At 51.8% G+C, this 20,128-nt stretch overlaps 1 protein-coding gene across 1 annotated transcript in view; it reads right to left on the bottom strand.

The window, feature by feature from the left end:
- Window positions 1-20,128, bottom strand: part of LOC104075026 (retinoic acid receptor RXR-alpha) — a 28,121-nt gene that overhangs the window by 7,766 nt on the left and 227 nt on the right. The window contains exons 2-4 of the mRNA XM_009575367.1: window positions 19,121-19,300; window positions 5,845-6,014; window positions 142-271 (exon numbers count right to left, since the gene is read on the bottom strand). Coding sequence (XP_009573662.1) covers window positions 142-271; window positions 5,845-6,014; window positions 19,121-19,300 — 480 coding nt within the window. The remainder of the gene's footprint in view (window positions 1-141; window positions 272-5,844; window positions 6,015-19,120; window positions 19,301-20,128) is intronic.

Genomic DNA, 20,128 nt, shown 5'->3' with positions numbered 1-20,128 from the left:
TTATCAGAGGCTATTACTCAGAATCAGTTAAAGGCTTTCAAGTTGCCGGGACCTAAATCTCAGCGTAATACCTGTCACCGCTGAGATGTAGCGCTCCTATGGCCCCGTGCCGGAGCCCGCGTGGGGACGGTTCCCACTCACCTGCTCTGAGCAAGATGACCTGGTCGTCCAGGGGCAGCTCGGAGAAGTGGGGGATCCTCTTGGCCCACTCCACCAGGGTGAAGAGCTGTTTGTCTGCTGCCTGGCATATGTTCGTCACCGGGTCATTGGGCTGCCAAGAAAAGGAGATTGAAAGGCTGGGAGAAGGCAGAGCAAGAAGAGGAGAGGCTGGAGGAGCAGCTGAAGGGTCTTGCTGCCTCCCTGCTGCAGGGGAGGACCCCGAAGTTGGGAGCACCCCATGAGCGGACATTATCAGTCACAGGGAAAGGAGGTGACTTGGCTTCTCCACCACATGGTTTTAAGTAGTTTTTAGCAAGCTCCAAAATAGGAACCAAGAGTGTTGAGACCCAATATCCATCACACTGACTGATGAACCAAACTGGCTCCAGCCCAGGGATGGGGAGGCTTCCGCACCCGTGCAGCACGCACATTCCCCGTGCCAGCATCTCCCAGCTCAATAAACCAGCACCAGAGAGGGCATTACAGAAAGAAGAGAAAAACCCTTTCCTTTGAAATATTATCCGGTAACAAAAACCATCTGCTCTCAAGGAGGACAGTCAGCCTAAACACACCAAATCCCTGTTTAAAGGAACTGCTAACAGCTCAAGTGGGCTTGTGATTAGGAACTGGAAGAGACTGTCTAACCCCAGCGAAGACCAACCTCGCTAGTACGAGTGTGTATATAGGGTTTACCTCTCTGGACAGGGATGTATGAGCCCCTCCACATATCCCACTGTAATCCCTGCTGATATCTAGCAGCTTTGACTGTACGATTATTTTTCTTCCATGTCCTTAAAAGAGCAGTTTCCAAGTCGGAGGAGGAGTGTTTACTTCACCCCCGGATGGCAGGGGGAAGGGGTGTGAGTTCAGTGCAGCCGAGACAGAGCAGACACGAACGCCAGCATAACCTCTCCCTCTGGCAAGAGTCTCAGTTGCAGCAGGACAAGGCTATTCCTCACCACGAGCTGGCTGCTCGATGGCAAACCCCTCTCCCAGGCTGGGTGGATGAGGACCACGCTGCTGAGTCTCACTCCTGTCCCCCAGAGCCGTGCCCCGGACCCCTGCCCGGTCCCCTCCCCTGTCCCCTGGCAGCAAACACAAACTCTGTGCCTCAGTAGCCAATGTCTCCCATTCTCCAGGCTTAAAATAACCAGCATCTGGCAAGCTCAGGGGCACCCGCCTTCGAAGTATTTTCACCTGTTGCATGCAGAGATGGATGGGAATGGGCTCGCGTTCAGCAGCGCAGCTGAGGAACAGGGAGCATCGTTACATGCTCCGCAGCTCCCAAGGGGTGCAAGGGCAGGGGAGTCTCGCTCTGGGGGAGCTGGGGCTCTTCCCTGGGGAAGGAGATGTGAGCAGGGATTGGGCTCTTCCCCGGAAGAGGGAGAAAAGATGGGATATCCTTCTGAAAACAGGAAAACCCTAAACTGGGTGTGAGGAGGGGCTTTGCAGGGTGAAGCGTTTCACTGGAAACACGGGGAATGTCAGTATTCAGAGGCATTTGCAGGAAGGGTGAGAAGGGACACCCTTGGCCCAGGCTATAGGAACATCACCAACTTCAAGTCATCCGAGTTCGGTCAGCAAGCCGGAGCAGCCAGGCATCCCGGCTCCCGCGGGGCGGGATGGGGATGGAGCCCTGCACGCCCCGGAGCGGGACACGACTTACAGGAGACCCCATGCTCCAGCAGAACCTGACAGCAGAACAAGTGCCTGCACAGCCCCATGAAAGGGGTATTTTAGGAAAGTTAGATGTTTTTGCCAAAGCTTTTATTAGGGGTTGCTTTTGGGCGGGTTGGTACCGTCTCTAGGACTCGACCTGATGCAGCAAGCCGGGCTCCGGGTCTCCCAGCCCAGGCTGTATCACCACTGCTCTGCAGGCAGCACAAGCTGTACCCAGCCTTCGGTGCATCATACAAAGCCTCCGCGAGGGGCCCAGCCTTTAATTACACCTCAGATTCCAGTTCCTGGAACCACCACGGTGTTTCCTGGCAGAACTTAATCACCATAGAGAGGCAGCTAAAAGTATCATCGCTGCAGGCTGAAAGGGCCCTGCCTGTCTCCAGGAGGGGATCTGCAAAGCGGTGCTAGAAATCCTCCCCGTGCACGGTAAGCAAATCCCCTCCTGCAGTAAATAGCAAGGGCACGGTGCCCCAGTGTGACAGAATGAAAGGACACGCAGGCACCTGATCCTTCTGGAAAACCGGAGCTTGGAGACATCTTCTAGAAAATGGTGACTTGAAACCAGCTGCTCAAAGGCCAATTAAGAGCTAATGGGGATAACACCTCTCAGTTACAAGCTTTGCCTTTCAGTGGCCAGGAGCCCATCCGAGGTGGTGCTTATGCTGCAGGAGCCCAGCTTCGCAGCTGCCGGGGACACGGGGCAGAGGCAAACCCATCCTCGCACCCCGTCGTACTGCCTGGGGACAGGTACCTGCTGAGGGCATACGGCCAGTGCCCAGCTCCCGAGGGACAGGGATCACACGGGGTCTGGGGGCTTGCTGGGACACGCAGCGTGGAGGAATCCTGCAGCCATGCTCACTTACAGTTTGTGGGAGCCTCCCAAAGGGTTTATCCCCTTTGCCACGGTCAGAAGCCAGAAAACCTTCACAATTAGCAGCTATTTGCAGCAGCTGAAGAGCTGTTATCAGGGGCTCACCAAGGCAATTACTTCAAGTGAGTGTTTTAGTGATGGTCGTTGAAACCCTAGTCTTGGCACTCTCCTACCACCCAAGGCAGAAGAACAGATTTGCAGGGGCACATCCCTCTGTCTTGGCTGCTTTCTGCCTGGCTCAGCATCCTTCCCCGTCCTGCCCATGCCACCCACAGGGATCACACCCCACTGTACTCCCCTTTCCCCGTCATGGGCTTCAAAGCATGAACGTACCCCATCCTCTCTGGTGTCAATCCAGGTGTCAGGACAGAGCCATGGGTCCCCTCCCTGGTCACATACTCGGAGCAGCACGCTTCACCAACAACAACGTGTTTAGATACCAAGGCTGCTGGAACAGCTCACGGGCTGCAGCCCCCCTGCCCTCCCCTTTTACCAGCTCCGAGGACTGTGCTGAAGCCCCACAGTTGGGTCCCACACTGTCACGGGTGGAAGAAATCAGTGCCAGTGCCAGCCTGGCAAAGCAGAGGGACCTCCCTCAACCAGAGTTGGCATCTCCGCTCTCAGAGCAGCCAGGGCCCCATGGCACAAGGTGACAGTCACAGACATGACAGCATCTGGGAGAGGAGGGTGTTAACTCCTGCAGCACCCTGCCACCTCCGTCCCAGCCTGGCACAGCCCCGTGGAAACGTCCTTGCAAGCGCTGGAGCTCTCCAGCTCACTGGCAGCATTCAATGCAGATGGACTAAGGTGCAGGGGCGCAAATAAAGGGACCCAACATCCCAGGCTAATAGGAAACAGCTTGTGTTTTACCCCGTGTCTATTCGGGACTGAATTTGTCTGCCTTCCCGTCACATGGGCTCTCTGGGGAGGGCTGGGAGGAGGGCAGCTCCTCCGTCTTCCCTCGCCTCATCCGGTGGCCTCGTCACTGCGAGCTGCTGATCTCATACATCTGCTAAACCTGCTACAAATGCCACCTCATCGACAGAAGCCGCTTGACAATAATAGGGCATTTCAACAAGCCTCCTGCTTCTATTTAGATGCAACACACATCCTTGTTCACAGCAATGCGTGTTGAATTATGCAGGAACCAGCTTTCAATTTGCTACAAGAGGCTGAGGAGATGCAATGCCAGACGAAGCCATTTATTTCAGCTCACTCTCTAGGGTTTGTTTTCAAGTCAGCACAACGCTGGCTACAACTCCCCTGAAGTATTTTTAATCCTGATAGCCGTCAGAGCCTCTCCGAGCCCCTCGCTAACCACGGCTGAGCTGCCTCCTCCAAAAAAGCTCCTTGCAAGCTTCACGGCTGCTCTGGTCGGAGGGCATCGCTGCCTGCAGGGTGCAACTGGGCTCTCAAATGCAAGGGAGCACCATGGCCCTGTATCTGCTTCTGGATTGTTTCACTGAGAAATCAGCTCTATCCTTAGCAGGAAGCCTTATGCACTGAAAAACCTCACCTAGCAAGCCAGCCATAAAGCGTCCTTGTAGGTAAAGGCAAAAAAAAGCATCCCAAGACTCAGACTCCTACAAGGAGCAGCCTGACTCTGAGATCTCCTGAGCAGGTATTCCCTGCTCAATCCTCCAAGCCTCATACAAAGAAAGAGATAAAGTATTATTGTAGCAGAAAATAAATACTGCAGAGTCCTTCCACTTCCCAGAAATAGCTGCATTTCATCATCTCAACCTCATAGATACCTAGCACAGAGCAATAGGAAATGCAGAGGGCTATTTCAGCATATGCTCCTGCTCTCCCAGGTTAGCCAGCCTGACGCTCGCAGAGCCCCAGCTGTACCCCTGTGCCCCCTTGAAGGACTGCTAGGCAGCCAGGAGATGCTCACCACTCCAGCCTCTCCCCTCCCCAGCAGCCTGGCATTAGCCAGCAGGGTATTGGGGTAGTTTATACCCTCTGCAGCCCTGATGACACCTTGCAGTGGCAGTGCCCCCTCCTGCAAACAGAGCACACCGTGGGATGGTGCGTGCCTGCCAGAAGGCATCGCCATAAGGCAAATGAGAAATTAAACATGTGCAGCTGACCCTGGCCCCAAAAGCACACACACAATGGCGCAAGGCAATTTATTTCTTTTCCTTTCCTCCTCCATCTCTTTGCTTTGAGACTTCCCAGTCCCTCAGTATCCCAGGGCTGCCCCAGTGTACCCAGGGACGGGGGTAATTAGCCCTACCCCTGACCCTACTGCTATATTAGTTGCCTCAATTGCAGTCCTACCTTTTAGAAGCATTCCTCTATTCCCATTACTTTCACAGGAACAGGGGCTATTGAGGAATGGGGACTGCATCGTAAATGCTGCCTAATCTGGGCAGCAAGTACCTTCTCTGCAATAGGGCTCTTTATGAGGGCTTTGCATAGGTCTATCCTAGAAACAGAATTTCAGAGCATAGGCCGGCTCTCACATTTGGAGGTAGCTGCTTTGCAGGGAGGCTTTCTCTAAGCAAGGCTATAACCTGCTGATAAGGGAATGTCTTAGGAAAGGGACCAAGACAGTTTCCCTCATCACAGCTTCTCACTCTTTTCCTATTTCCCTGTCAGCTATCTCTTGTTTACACAAGGTCCTCTTAGAGCCTGGTTGCTTCGAGCAGGTCCAGTTATAATGCAAGCTTGGGAAAGGAACTTGGGAAAGCAATCTTCTCCAGGTTTTCTCTTCTTAGAGCCAAGCAGCTGTATAATTCTGCATCTGAAAAGTCACACCCCAATTTTACAACTCTTATCTCTTTGCACTTCAGCCGCACAGCTCTGTTTATTGGCTTGATTGGACTCTGAACTCTTCAGAGCATGGAGTGTCTTCCTGCCGTTTAGCACTAAGGGCTGTTAACTAAAATAAAATCTTCTCTGTGAGCCCTTCTAATTACGCCTTATAGCATCTGTTCCTTTGCTATGGCAGCGAGACAGACAAGTACCAGTGCTGGTGGCTGCGCAGGGGCAGAGGGGTTTGCTTTCCTCACGCTTTCATCTAAGCTCACACACGGCATCTACAGCAGAGCTAAGAAGTTGCATTTCTGAACTCTACTTCTTTCTTTTCCCATAAGATAACCCCTCTCTGAGGGCCAAGGGAGCCTTACCGAGCTCGGCGTCAAGCCCATGTTTGCTTCAATGTACGTCTCTGTCTTTGGTTCCACTGCGAGTTCAGCTTCCAAGATCTTTTCCACGGGCATGTCCTCGTTGGCACTACTTGTCGACTCCACTTCATTCTCATTGCGGTCCTTCCCCCGCTGCCTCTCCTCCTGGACGGCTGGAAGTGGACAGAGAAGGGACGGTGTCAGTCTAGGGCTCCCGGCCATGGTGTCTCGGGCTGAGCTGGGACCCCGAAGCTCCACGGAGCTACAGGCATTATTTACCCATGAAAACCTAAAGCATCCTCAGACCTGTAGGATCACACAGACATCTGATGTCTTGTTCTCCCACCTGACTTTTCCACCACTGTGGTCAGTGGGTCTCGGGCTTGGATAGTCCAAGGGGGTGTGAGGTTTGGGGAAGGCGCTGAGCAGCCCTGGTCTGGGAGAGCTGCTCCGTGTGTGCTCCCCGGGGAGGGAGGCTCCCGCTCAGACCTGGCCCCTGCTGGGAAACTCCCCTTTCTGCAGAGGGAGAAGTCCTGGAAACAAAAAGGTTAAAGATAAATGGTGAAAAGCAAAGGAAGCAACACAACGAGTCACCGCGGGAGAGGGAAATGGAGGGGTGAAGCGATAGCATAAGGGAATCCTAAAGAAAAGAGAAATCGATCAGTTTAAAGCGTAAATCCAGAGTTCAACCGTCTTCTGAGCCTGTTAGTGCTGAATTTCCGTGGAGGTCACATCACGCATCTAGTTCCCTGGTCCAGCAGTGATGCTAACGGCTGCTGCAAGGCTCCGTGGCAGGACGGTGCTACCGTGGGACAGGAGCTGGCAGCAGGACCTGCTGCAGGTTTGCTCTATGCAAACCACCATCCTGTCTTTGTCTCTGGGCAACTTCTAAACAGACAGGAGAGACCTGTCCCAAATCCTGTGTGGTAGGAGTAATCTAGCTAGAAGCATGTCACATGCTGATGAGTTAATGTCTGAGCAGTACATAGATGAAAAACACTTATTAGATGCTAATAACATTATTATTAACGATCTCCCTTTGAAACCAGCACGCATGCTTTCCCTAAACCTGGAAAGTAGCTTTATGCAGACAGTTACATCGGTAACCATCTCTTTCCCAATCACAATGTTACATACCCTACATCAGACACTTTTCCACACACCATTGTTTCCCACACTACATTTTAGCCCAGTCTAGCTGGGAACAGCCCAAGAAACAGAGTTTCCATTACTGGTCATGAAAGTCAACTCCCTGGACTTACCCAGCACTTTGCTGAGGACTGAATGAGACATTCAGTGATGTAAAAGGCCTGCTATTTATTGACAATTATCCTAACACTTCACCTCTCTGCTGAATTTGAAGCTGGTTATGCGACGTTAAGAGAAAGCAGCAGGGGCACAGGTATTGTTCTAGGGAAATCAGAGCTGTCTGTAACACAATAAGGCTTTTTAGGCAATCAGTGGGACCAGGTCTATGCCAAGTGCAAAAATAAAACCTAGAATATAAAACTTATTTCTTAAAAAACAGGAAATTAAGACACATGCTAAAAGAATCCTGTATGGACATTGATCCCATTAACCCAGCTCCACCCCAGCACGCGAAGGCCTGGGGCTGATTTCCACTGCTCGCCCTCCCCTCCTGCAGCAGCCGCCGGTGCAGCATTGCTGTTTGCTGCACATCAACAGTGTTCAGACTCCTTCCACGTGAAAGCTGTTATGCAAAAAGCAAGAGGTTATTTTTTGCAAACTGCTCTTAAGTTTATGGGCTGCAAAGGCTTCCGAGGCCCACGCAAGGTTTTCTGCTTGGTCTGCCAGAGCCAGGTGAGCTGCTGCTGTCAGAGCTCAGATTTGTGTCGTAGCTTTTGTCCGTCTGGCTCTTGTCTGGCACGGATTCTTCTCATCACCTTTTCAGGCTAACATAAAATCCTGCTTAAATTTCTCCCCCCACTCCTACTCCTGCTTTCGCAATCATCCAATGTCTAGAAATTTTTGCTTAATGCCAACCCTTCTTCAACAGCACAGATGCACCAAAACTCCTTTGGGCACATTAGAAGAGATAAAACACCTACTAAATAACAGAAAAGCCTAAGAGAAAGGCAAACCCTCAACAAATGGGATTTTATAAAATGACTTAAATGCCAAAGACCTGATGCACAGTCGCAGCAGGTCTCAAGGATAAAGGTGCAAAGCGTGGTTCCTTGCTCTGAGATCCACCACTCCGCCGGGAAGGGGTGTTAGTCCAAAAAACACATCCTCTTGCTCAGCCGCCAGTGACTTAGCTGGATACTGGGATTTGTGGGAAAGCATTGAAGAGGTTTGGGGAGACAGTGGCTACTTAAAGCCTTAAATCTGCAAATCTCAACCTCATCAAAACCAACAGTCACATTCTTGGGGGTGAAGAATCAGATACTTGAAGCGTTATAGGAAAGTGAATCTTACAGGTCATCACGACAGCATTTGCTAGTGATCAGGCTGAATTTAGCTGATATAAACGATAGATGGAAGAGACAGATGGAAAGAGATTATACATGTAAGTAGTTATTTCTATCGATCTGTGCTTTGAGCTGCTACACCAGAAAGTTGGTGCTGCTGCTCGCTGCGGAGCTGGTCAGCGGAAAGCTGGCTCATCCCAGCCCTGCTTAGCCCCACGCAAAACCCTCGACACTCGCCCCTGCCCGGCTGGCTGCCGGCAGCAATGACACACCAGGCAGAGCAGATGGCGTATTCTCACCGAGCATGTCAGGTCCAAAGATAAACCAAGCCCTTGCCAGGGAGAGCGTTACCTGCTTTGCTACCCCTGTGTTTCCAAGACCAGACAGCCCTCTCCAAAGCCAGGACAAGCCTGGCATCACTTTGCCATCCCCCCCGCAGCTTGGATGATCTCCATTCATCCCCTGTCCCTGGCTCTCTGGGCTGCAGGAAAGCAGTGACTGTTTCCCAACGCTGAGCTCAGAGACACCGTTATCCTCCCTTCCCCCTAACAGGCTGCTTCATGCACCCAGGTCTTCACCGAGGCGTGCATCTGCAGGATGAGGTGATTGTACTACGTGAAGTTCGGTTGCTGCTTGCTCGCAGGACCCGCGTCACCAGGTCGTTATGAACCCGACCTGTTCCTCACTTGGAAACGACGCAGGACGCCTGCCCAGCCCTGGTTGTTGGATGTAGCTTTCGGGGATGCCTGTGAGGCAGCGACTCCTCTAGATGTTGACTCAGTTGTAGAAGCTATTTTCTCTCCCTACAGGCAGCTCGAGGAATGAAGTGGGAACAGCTTCATTCTTCATGTGAGCAACAGCTCTGTGCCTGGCCTTGCGGTACAGCTGGCAGTGCACACACGAACTCCCCTCCAATGGTCATCTTACTGTCACCTCATTCTTTCAGGGGTGGCACTCCCAAAGTTCCTCTTCAGGATCCAGAGGTTGAATTAGTTTCAAATTTAGTGTATCCACTTTCCCAGTTTCAGATTCACCCTGAAGCATCATATAGCTCCAGGGGTGGAAGCCCTGCACGTTGTCCTGAAAGGCGCAGGGACTTGCAGTTGGCATTCAAGACTCTTGTATATATGTGGGTTCCAAGACTTGGACTTCCCCGCAGGTGCAGCCATCCTTGCAGCCGGTGCTTCAGAAGCTCAGGAGAACTGAGAGGACATCCAAGGTGCAAGGAGCGGGCAAAAGTGTCTAAGAGCTGCCAGTCATACAGCTTCTTAGCAGAGTCCTCCTTGGCTCTTATCTCCACTGGCATAAGCCCAGTGGTAGATGTCTGCAATTTACTGTGATCAGTATTTCCCCAGACCTGCTGAGGACCCAACAAGCTGCTGCTCCTTCTTAGTAGAGATGCTGCGGGACACATCGCCATTTCAGAAAAGAACGGGGACTGTGTTTCTCGAGATGTAGGAAAAAATAGCAGGTGGGGTAGGGGGAAGGAAAGAAGGAGCAAGTATTCAAGAAAATCAGCTTTTTTTTTTTTTTTTTAAATCATGCAGTATGGGATGTTTGTGTGAAGGAAAATCTTCAGTAGTGAGGAGATCCCTCACCATAAAGACCTAGAACCTTATCTCTAGAGTCCACTCCCCACTCCCACTGGGGATTAGTCAAATAAACCACGGTGGAGATGACAAAAATACATTTTTCAAATGGATTTGGTTTGGGAGCTGGGTTTCTTTGTGGCTTTGCCTTTTATTTATCTTTTAAAAAAGAGAAATACAAACGTAGTAGCTGCATGGCAGCTTGTCTGGTAATATTGAAATGGGAATACCTTGTTCTTCTCGGCTTCCCAGAAGTCTTGTGGGCCGGGATGGATGGTGCTCCATCCCTGTAACACAGTAAAATTTAGAAACAAAGATCATTATATCATTTGGTTCTTGTTGCTTCTGCTGGATTTTTCTCTTCCTTTCATGTAAGTTGTAAACTCACAGGCTAAAGACAAAAAACCAGAGGGGTTCTCCGACTGGCTCCTCCAACCCAAATTCTCCCTTGTGGCACAATCAATGTATATTTAAGAAAAAATAAATATTCTCAACTCTAGAAAGGCCACAAGATACTTCTCCCTCCTGTCTCACACATGATGCTTTGCAGGATTAGCAAGGCCAGGACACAGTGTGGCAATTCAGGGGAGCTGGTTCTGCTGCTAGCTCCCTTCTCTTGCTCGTCATCGATGCCCCCCTCCGCACTGCGCCCTTCTGCTTAGCTGGGTGGGTAAGGAGACATCCAGCTTCTCTTCAAGAGGACCTGTGATAACAAGGCACTTGACAGCGTGACCTACAAGGACCTTTCCAAACCTCAGCTGGGCTCTCCTGCTCTTACTGCGATAAGTGATAACGAGGTGAAAGGCTGGAGAACACATCCCTGCTGCTGCGGGCTGGGAGGGAGGAGGGAAGAGCTGGCAAGGGCTCTGCAAGGCCAGCCTGACCCTCCCATCTCCCATCGCGCTCAATTACTGCCTCAGCAGACGGGCTCGTCTGGACAAACTATGGGGCTTGTCTCGGATGGATGCGGGGAAGCCATCGAGAGGAGCCCGCGTCCTTGTCCTTCCACCTCACCGTTCAGGCTGCAGCTGTTAGACAAGATCCACTCTTAGGATCGTGCTGTTCCCAACGATGCTGATTTTTCTGATCATGAGGGTGGCACAGCGTTTGATCATCGGTGTGGGTCCATTCATCTTAAACGCAGGAGGCGAGCCAGGCATACTGCTTGCTGCAACCCAGAAAACACTCTCCTGCGAGGCAAAGCAGTCCCAAGCTGTCGTTACACCAGCCCTGTCTGCCTCGCTGTGTTTTCAGAGATGAGCTTCCCCATGCTCTCTTCTGTGTTGATGGCTGTGCCGATGCTTTTATTTTTCTTCAAGGAGACTCACATGGTTGAGAGGTTTTCTAGTCTGATTTTTCTTAACATAAGGGAAGCATTTAAACCTTGTAATCCACTTGAGAAGAAAAAAAGATGTTGTAGTCAAAGAGCTCTGAGAGGCAGCCCCACCTCCTCCAGCTATGTCTCAGCCGAGCCAAGGACAGAAGCCTGTGTTTTCCATGGCACCTGATGAAGAGGCTCTCGTGTTATTCCGCTTGATTTGGCCTGTACTCGCCTAAGGCTGGTTGCTGTCATTTTTCATCTCGAGCTTCTCCAGCCCATCTGCACTTCCCCAGGCCATGGTACAGCAAGATACAGAGCCCCATGTGTCAAGACCACTTCTCGGTGACCTCTCCCTCTTTAAGAACCAAAATGTCTCGTCCCATGGACTGCAGATGAGCCCCAGCTGCCCGGGTCCAAGGGCTGATGTGCAAAAATGTCAGATCCATCCTTTGCCGGTGTGCACATCAACACTGGACGCCTTGCCTTTGCTCATGGTGCAGCATCTGATGGCTAAACAGGCGGGTTTGAATCCATTGCAAAGTGAGCAACCAACCTAGCTCAGGTGCCCAAACCAACCGGAGCGGGTGGCTGCGGTTGAGTAATGAACTTTCCAGCTGCTGGAGAAGAACAAGCTGCTCGCTGAGGCTCTAGGGAGGACTCGGAGGACACTGCTGAGAAACCAGTGCAGCATCCCCGACTCCTGCCACTTCATCGCAAGCCTCGTGATGAACGTCACTAAGTCGCCGCTCTTTGAGCTGTGTGAACACCCCAGAATCCCAATCCTCTGGCAAAAGTTCTTTCCTTTTTAAGCCTTGGGCTTGCGGAGAGAAACCTGATGCTGTGATCTGCAGACTAATTAGATTTTGAAAAAAGAAAGATATCAAGTGCATGCTCTGTTCTTAAAGCCTGGTCATAGATGCAACGCGGGTGCTCGCAGCTGGGTCCCCCACACCACGGCACAGCCACCCGCCACGGGCACTGCCGCGCTCAGCGGGCACCGCAGTTCTGCGCCGGAGGAATGTTAACGAGGGGAGGAAGAGGCACAAAGGGGACAGGATTTTCCACCGAGGCAGAAGCATTTCTGAGAGCCCCTGTGGGTAGGAGCATCGCAGGCTTGTTTGTTTGCTGGGAGAGATGTGGAGGCTACGGCAGCTCCTAATTACCACTTACCCAGCGTTAATACAGATGAGCACTTGTTTCTGAGACGAAAATCCATCCTTCCAAGAACAACAGCGTGGATGACTGGCTGGGGTTTGTTTCTTTTCACGGGGGAAGAGGGGGAAGGATGATTCGCTCCCACCAAAAATGGACTGAATGGGGTTTCCTCTGGGGGACAGATCCAGCGTCCCTGGGCACGGGGCAGGGCAGCAGGCACCGATGCTCAGCCCAGTTCTCGGGCAGCGCAACAGCCATGGGCGAACAGAAGATGCACTTTTTGGCCATGGCTCTCCCGTTCTTCTTAGCACGCTTTGATCCCCTCCTGCCTTCATCCCTTTTGCTCCTTGCCATTCCCTGGCAGATGCAGGGATCCACACAGCAAACAGAGATGATGACGCTTTTCAGACCGCTCCAACCTGGATGCCTTTTGGGGACATGCCCCTGCATCACCAGGACGCACCACCCTCCTCCCGGAGAGCCCAGAGGCTCTGGTGGCCTCCAAGACCCAAACCTGCTCAGTCTTCTCTGAGCCTACAAGTGGGTGGCTGCTTTATTTATGAAGTGCTGGGTGGAGGGTTATTGGGGATTTCCGTTTCACTAGCGGTGGAATTTATTAGGCTCTGCTGCCTTTTTATGAAGCTACAACTTAGCTGTGTATCACCGGCATCTTGAAGAGCTTATGCCTGAGGTACCTGTTTATATCGAAAATGCCACAATAGCTGAGGAAAATAATTCAGACAGTGTTTCTTCTGCTTTGCTTTCGTGTGCCTCCTTTTTTTTCAAAGATGCAGCTTTCTACTACTGCAAACAACCTCAAAAGCCGAGATACAATAAATGAATGGTGGGTTTTTCTCCAACATTTTCAACTGAATACAGCATTTTTTTAAGATAGGCAAAATACTGCCATGATGTTAAAAAAATGTAACTTCAGTGAAATGGAGTGTTAAAAAGTGGATTGAAATCTCTGCATGCAGTCAATCCACATGGGGAACGGCTCTGGAAAACAAAAGCAAAACCCACTAGCTCACTTCACTCTCAAAAGCCGGACACTGTGAAGTATAAGCAAACAGCAACATTGCTAAAGCAATGAGAGAAAATCATAAACCAAACCCTTTTTCTCAACCTAAGAGTATCCTTAAAAACAAAAAACAAACCCAGCATCATTTAACCAGCTGGTTTAAAGAGCAGCACTTTAAAAGGATATAAGAAACAAGCTCATTAAGCTGAAAGACATTTTCCATTCCAAAATTACTACTAAAAATAACTGTGCTCTTCAACTCTGCCCCTTCACTGGGGTATGGCCACTTGCCTGCTTTTACATTCATTTGGACAGCGAGTTGGAGACCTGAATTCCTGCTCTTTCTCCCCAGACTCCTCTTGCTCCTGTTGGCCCCAAGAGATGCTCCGGGAGCCGGGATGCGGGGGTCTGCACAGCCATGGAGGGGAACAGGCACAACTCCCCGCTTGCTGTGTTAGTGCAGGAGCTGAGCTCCAAGTCACTCCAAGTTAAAATGGGGAAACTTCGGTCCCTCTGGACTAAGGGATTTATCTGAGCAGCTCCCTGGAGACAGGCGGAGGTCTCCGAGCTGCAGACTAGAGTCGCTCCCTGCAATGCTGCAAGTTACCCCTCCCAGGTTAAACCCCTCAGCTCGACGGCAGTGCAAGTGAGAGGGGAAAAACCAACCCACAACCGCAGGGGAAGAGGAAAAATTATCTCAGGCTGTGAAGTTTAATGAAGTCTTGGAGTCAGAGATCAGGCATGCAACCGGACAGAAGATGTCCTGGATCCTCTGAGCACGACTCTGGATCATGTCACGGCAGCTGATAGAGGCAAGCTGCAGCCGTGCCGTACCCAGGCCACTGCTGTTACGTATCTGCGCCTGGATTTAGGAACGATCTTGGGGGTCAGTTATGCAGCCCGAGCCGCAGCCGCTGCGGGAGGACAGACTTCTGGTCTCCAGATGGGCTACAAGCTTGCCGGCAGAGATGCATCAACATCCATTTCACCTGGTCGGCATCAAACGCCGCCGCCAGTGCTCCGCAGCATGCTCGGGCTGCAGGCTTCAGCTCGGCAAGTGGTAGCCTTGTTAACAAACTGGGCAGCCCAGCAGGTCCAACGGAGACAGTCTGGCTCACGCAAGGAGCCGCTCATGTCCGGAGGCAGCGCTGGGGGAAGGAGAGGCGGGAGACGGAGCGGGGCCAGGCTGCGCCGGTTCCCAACGTCTGCTCCCTGTGAGCCGTCCAAGGGCGGCCGGCGGGAGCATGAGAAAGGGCTCCTCGCTGGTATTTCCTGCTTGCTGTGCGATCCGGCGGCGTTGCCAGCAATGGTGGGGCCGGGACCTCGTCACACGAGATAGCGATGCGCTGCAACGCGAGGCCGGGGAGTTTGTAGTCTCCGATGACCCCCTTCACCTCTGAAGTTAACCCCAGCTAACGGCACGGCATGCAAGATGCCTTTATCCCAAGACCCTCGGTGTTTACTCCCACCTCTTCACAAGACCTCTGCCTCTCTAACTCAAAGGCAGTTTCCACTTCTTCCCTTTAAAATACAAGGCTGCCGATACACAGACACCTTAGACCCTAATGAGTAACAGATCAAGCAGAAAGAGTTATGCTTCTGGATGCAAACAGCCACCCCCATGATAATAATCCCTGCATTAGTCAAGATCCCTGATGGTAATCTTAATTTTGTTGACTATCCGGTACTTAGTGGGAGACAGAGTACAAAAACCAAAGCCTCACACAGCTGGCAGTAATTCATAGGGGAAAAATGCTCCCGGTTGCTTATTTATTAGAGCTGCAATACCTCAGAGATCATGAGGCTCATTCACTGTGGACACGGCATCAGGATCTATCTTAAATGTTTTTAACAGGGAGCAGCAAGAAGCGATGCATGCACTAGGAGGAATCATCTGCTTCTGCAGGCTTTCACCCCTTTAAGCCAAAATCCCCGAGACCTGATTACAAAAGCAAAGCCTCGTAGCCCTGAAGCAATCCCCCGTCCTTCCAACAGTACCCGGTGGCCACCCCCTGCCTCCCTGCTCCATGGGTACACTGCCTCATCTGTCCTGGCCAGCACGTGGTCAAGGTCCATCCCTCCAGGTCTGCTCTTGGCATGTTCACCTGGAGATTCCCCAGGTGTCCGGATCAAACCCTTCCAGAGCTCCATCAGCTGCCCAAGAGGTCCTGGTGCCTTTACTGCTTTAAGCCATCTTCTTAGCTACATAAGAAAGCCATTTTCTTTCACCCTTCTGATGCAGGTTTTTGGGTACGAACATGGCCCTCACCCCTCTTCTTCCCAGCATCACTCTGCAGGTCGCAGCACTGCTCCCAATCACGCAGGACGCCTTCTTCTCTCACCAGAGCTATAGTACTTAGTTTAGAAGGTTTTACTGTACTTCCATGACACACAAATACCACAAATCACTTGAGCCTACAGGAGAGAGACTTCCCCAGCAGGAAGCAGCTATGCCTTTATGTAGCTATAAATTAGGTCTTGAGAGCAAGGTATTTTTTAGGGAAATGAGGCCCATTACCCTGGCTCTGTCACTTAAAAGATGCAACAGTTTACACTAGAGGATAAAAAGCCAGCTATGTTGTGAGTATTTAGACAAAAGGAATTAGCAATGCAGGATTTAGCCCAAAACTGTTCCCCAAAACAGAGGCGGTGTGGAGGCAGCGGGACTGGTGTAAGTATAAGGATAAGGCTCCTGCCTGGCAAAGCGGATGGGCAGCAGCAGTGAGCTGGGATGAATGCAATGGGAAGGAGAGGTTTTCTTGACAAATCAAGTGGATATCACACATGAAACTCAAGAGCTGCTCAAAGCCAAAGCTTAGCGAGATCCAACTTCTCACTTTCAGGTCTAGGACAACACTAAGGCATCTCCAAACCTGCCATGAGACACTGAATTTTTAGGCTTATAACAAGAGAGAGCTTTAGTGAGCTGGGATGAATGCAATGGGAAGGAGAGGTTTTCTTGACAAATCAAGTGGATATCACACATGAAACTCAAGAGCTGCTCAAAGCCAAAGCTTAGCGAGATCCAACTTCTCACTTTCAGGTCTAGGACAACACTAAGGCATCTCCAAACCTGCCATGAGACACTGAATTTTTAGGCTTATAACAAGAGAGAGCTTTATTTGGGGACCAGGGGAGTTATGCCACTTACATGGGGATCATACCCCAAACATCTACGGACTGCCGATCCATCAGCTTTCTGCCCTTCTCTGAAGCTCTCCTCATGCAATGCCAGCATCAGAAGATCAGCCAGCACCGCCTGAGTGCACTTCTAGAGTTACGAAGATCCCATCTGTCACACTTTTAAATAATTGGCTGATCGTTATGAATTCATTTGGTATTCCTTGTGATAATGTTAATCAAGATGAATTAATAGAGTCCTCATACCGTACGTGCTCCCTGGGGAATTCCACCACCATTTAGAAATTAATTAATGGACCTATAATTTTAGTGGTGCTGCCCATGCAATCACCGTTAACGGTAGGCATGAAGCAGGTACCTGATCACAGGATGTCAGTGCAGGCTACAGATTTAAGCATTACTGCTGATGTTCCCTTCCCTACAGACGTTGGCTGAGATGTTCGAGGGGTCTGAAAGGAAAGCGGGTCTCCAGCTGCCAGTGCAAGGCTTCGGAGGCAATGCCAGGGTAACGGGATGCTCCACATCTATCTACACCTGTATTTCTCCCCTGAAAAGCAAGTGCTGCTGCTGAACACACAGGAGACTTTTCGGCTTCTTTTTAGGCACCTGAGTCTCCCAGGGCTGGAGATTAGACTTTCCTCCCTCCATTTCCTCCTTCTGCCACACACCTCCCGCGGGATCCAGCACGCTCCATGGCTCTGCCCATCTGCAAAGCATCCAGGGCAATGCCAGCGCCTCACACACGAAGCACCGTGCCTGCACTGTACCACTCATCTTCAGAAGCATTTTCTGAATGTCTCAATCTCTCCTTTTAAGACTAAGAGGTCTCCTCTTGCCCACCGAGGTGGAAATGATGCAAACAGGACAAGAAAGACAGGAGCGAGGAGAAGGCAGAGGATGAAGAGTTGGGAGACCTTCAGAGCAACCGCTCTGTGGTGATGGCTCCCAGGAGCAGCTTTTCTTTGTCACAGAGAAACCCTCTATCAAACCTGTATTGTTTTGGGTGAGTGCGGGGAAGGGGCCATGAGCACCCCAAGCTCTGCCCGGTGATGTTCCTTGGAGGTCCCAGCTGTGCATTGTGTTTCTATCAAAAGCAACGCGTTATCATCTCTTCTACTCCCTCCAGCCACGTGCTCTCTCCAACGAGGTTTCTGCCTACAGCTACACCTGACTGAGCCGCTGCCTCCTGTGCAGCCCACCCTTGCTCGGGCCAGAAAGCTTCATTTCCCAGCACCGAAAGGTTAAGCTCTGCAGGGCCAGGGAGGTCCCCTGGGTGCCCTCGCCTCCCAGCCCGCTGCAATCCCCCCCGCACCTCCAGCAGAGACGGCTTTGACATTTGAAGACTCTGCGCGTTGTGGATCCTTAGGTAACCCCGTAAATTGAGCGTGGCGGGGTCTGCTCAACACTCGGCGCAGCTCCGGCGCTGCCCTATTTAATCAATGCTCTAGACAAGACTAAGTGCTCTTCAAAGAGACCCGGGCTGGAGCGCTGCTCGCCGCAACCAGAGCCACTCGGCAGAGGGACGGGTTTATCGGCCGGTCAGGGAGGCAAGTGTGGCTCTGAAGATGTAAGGGGAGAAGGCAGCAGAGAACTGAGCAGCACCACGGGGTCATTTTCACATCATGCCTGGTAAAAGCCTGTTCTGCCAGCAGTTTAAAACAGACGCAGTCAGCATTTAAAAAGAGCATTTAAAAGAGGCACTGCCAGGGAGTTTTAGATCCTGAATTTAAATTCCACTAAGGGGAGAGATATCTTTTACGAGAATGAATTTCTTTCTTCTTCCCAATGAGAAAAAAATCCACTATTGCTACTGCTAGGGAATGCTACTGAGTTAGAGCACTGGTGCCCGAGCAGCGGACTCTTACGAGAAAGACGATAATTCACCGAGTTTCCCTGCCCCTCCTGAGCGAGGTCTGCACTACAAACAGCGCGCAGCTGGGACACGCGCAGGAGCCTCTCACCTCCCCGGCAGCACGGTGATTAGTAACCAGCGAATTAAACGTGATCTTTTGTCTTGCCAATGCCCCCTAATCAGCTCCAGTTCTCCAGGATGCCACATCCCGTGCTGCATGGAGAAAGAAGGGCCAGGCCAGGTGGCAGCATTTGTCACCCGAAATGCGCTCAGCCCCGGCAGCTTTCACACCTCTGTTTGATGGGGCTCTGCAGGGAAAGGGAAGAGCTCGGTCTATTTGTCATCGCTGCTCCCACCACATGGCAACCGGTGCGAAACGGGGAGTGCAAGTTCCAGGGCAGCAAACGACCTTGCGAGCACTGTCTGCTTTCATTGCCCCCCTGCTCTCCAGTGCTGTGCTCGGTGCCTCTGGGTGCTGGCTCATTTACTAATGTGCAACCATCCATCCTCTGGGTACCATTCTGGGACCTAGCGCTGTTTTGGACCCCGTAAGAGGCCCTGGCTGTAGTGCAAAAGCCAAATATAAATGAGACACGCACATTTTTGGCATCCCGGCGCAGGCAGCCCTTGGCAAGTCTCATGCTGGCTTTGGTGCACATGGTGCTGCCACGTTGCCAACAGGCAGGAGCCTGCTGGAGCCTCCTAACAAAGGAAAGGTATCTGCAGCACCCATGGGTGCTTGCTTGGGTCAGGCTCTCTCTACCTTACCTTCTCGCTTCATCCCCATCGCAAGACACTTCTGATAGCGGCAGTACTGGCAGCGGTTGCGCTGGCGCTTGTCGATCAAGCAGTCCTTGTTGTCGCGGCAAGTGTAGGTGAGGTCTTTCCGCACCGTGCGCTTGAAGAAGCCTTTGCAGCCCTCGCAGCTGTAAACCCCGTAATGTTTACCTGCGGGCGGATGCGACTCGGGTGAAAAGGATGCACTGAGCACCCCCAGTTCCCCCCTTTGCTCTCCCTCACCAGAAAGACCGTCAGCCCTTCCCAGGGCCTCTCCCAGCCGTGTCTGGGGGAAGCAGAGCTTTCTCAGAGCCGTGAGCAGGAGATAAAGAGCAGCGGCTTCGCCTTGACTTGACTTCCATAAAATCAGGACGCCCTCCATGGGCTACAACCTGCTTTATATCCAGAAAAAGCCCTCGCCATTTCTTAGCCATACATCAGGGGCGAGGCAGCGCAGCAGTGAAACAAGGGGGGCCCCCCGTACCCCCCATGACCCGTCCGGACTCCCCACACCAGACACGCGACCCAGCCCGCTCTGCACCACGCACCCACCCTCCTCTGCCAGCCCCGGAGCCCGACGGGCGCAGGAAGTGTCCCTAAGGACCTCACAAACTAGGCAACCAGAGCACTTCTAGAGCAGAAAGCTTTTAAAACAGCATGAGAATAAAGGGAATTAGCACATCTTTATCTCCCAGGAGTGGAGAGACTCCACGTGAAGCACATCTTTTTATCTGGCGCTATGTGACAATACCACTACGGATCAAAGGATGGGTAGAGAGAGGGACACTCATTAATGCCTTCTCTTCTCTTCAGACGGGCTGCTCAGGGCTGAGGATATAACACCACTGCGAAGCTCAGAGCCTGCCCCAGACCAGACGGGCTGAGGGAGGCTGGTCAATAAGGGACTTTTCACCCCCTTCTCTGAGGGCACGGGCCGCTCCTCTCCCGATGGAGAGTCCCCGCCTGCACTCGCTGTGCTGCAGGGAGCCGGGCAGCCGT

The sequence above is a fragment of the Fulmarus glacialis genome, unplaced genomic scaffold (genome assembly GCF_000690835.1).
Source record: "Fulmarus glacialis isolate BGI_N327 unplaced genomic scaffold, ASM69083v1 scaffold31713, whole genome shotgun sequence".
NCBI classification, from domain to species: Eukaryota; Metazoa; Chordata; class Aves; order Procellariiformes; family Procellariidae; genus Fulmarus; species Fulmarus glacialis.
Note: the sequence above shows the minus strand (reverse complement) of the source record. Positions and strands in the feature narration are given on the sequence as shown.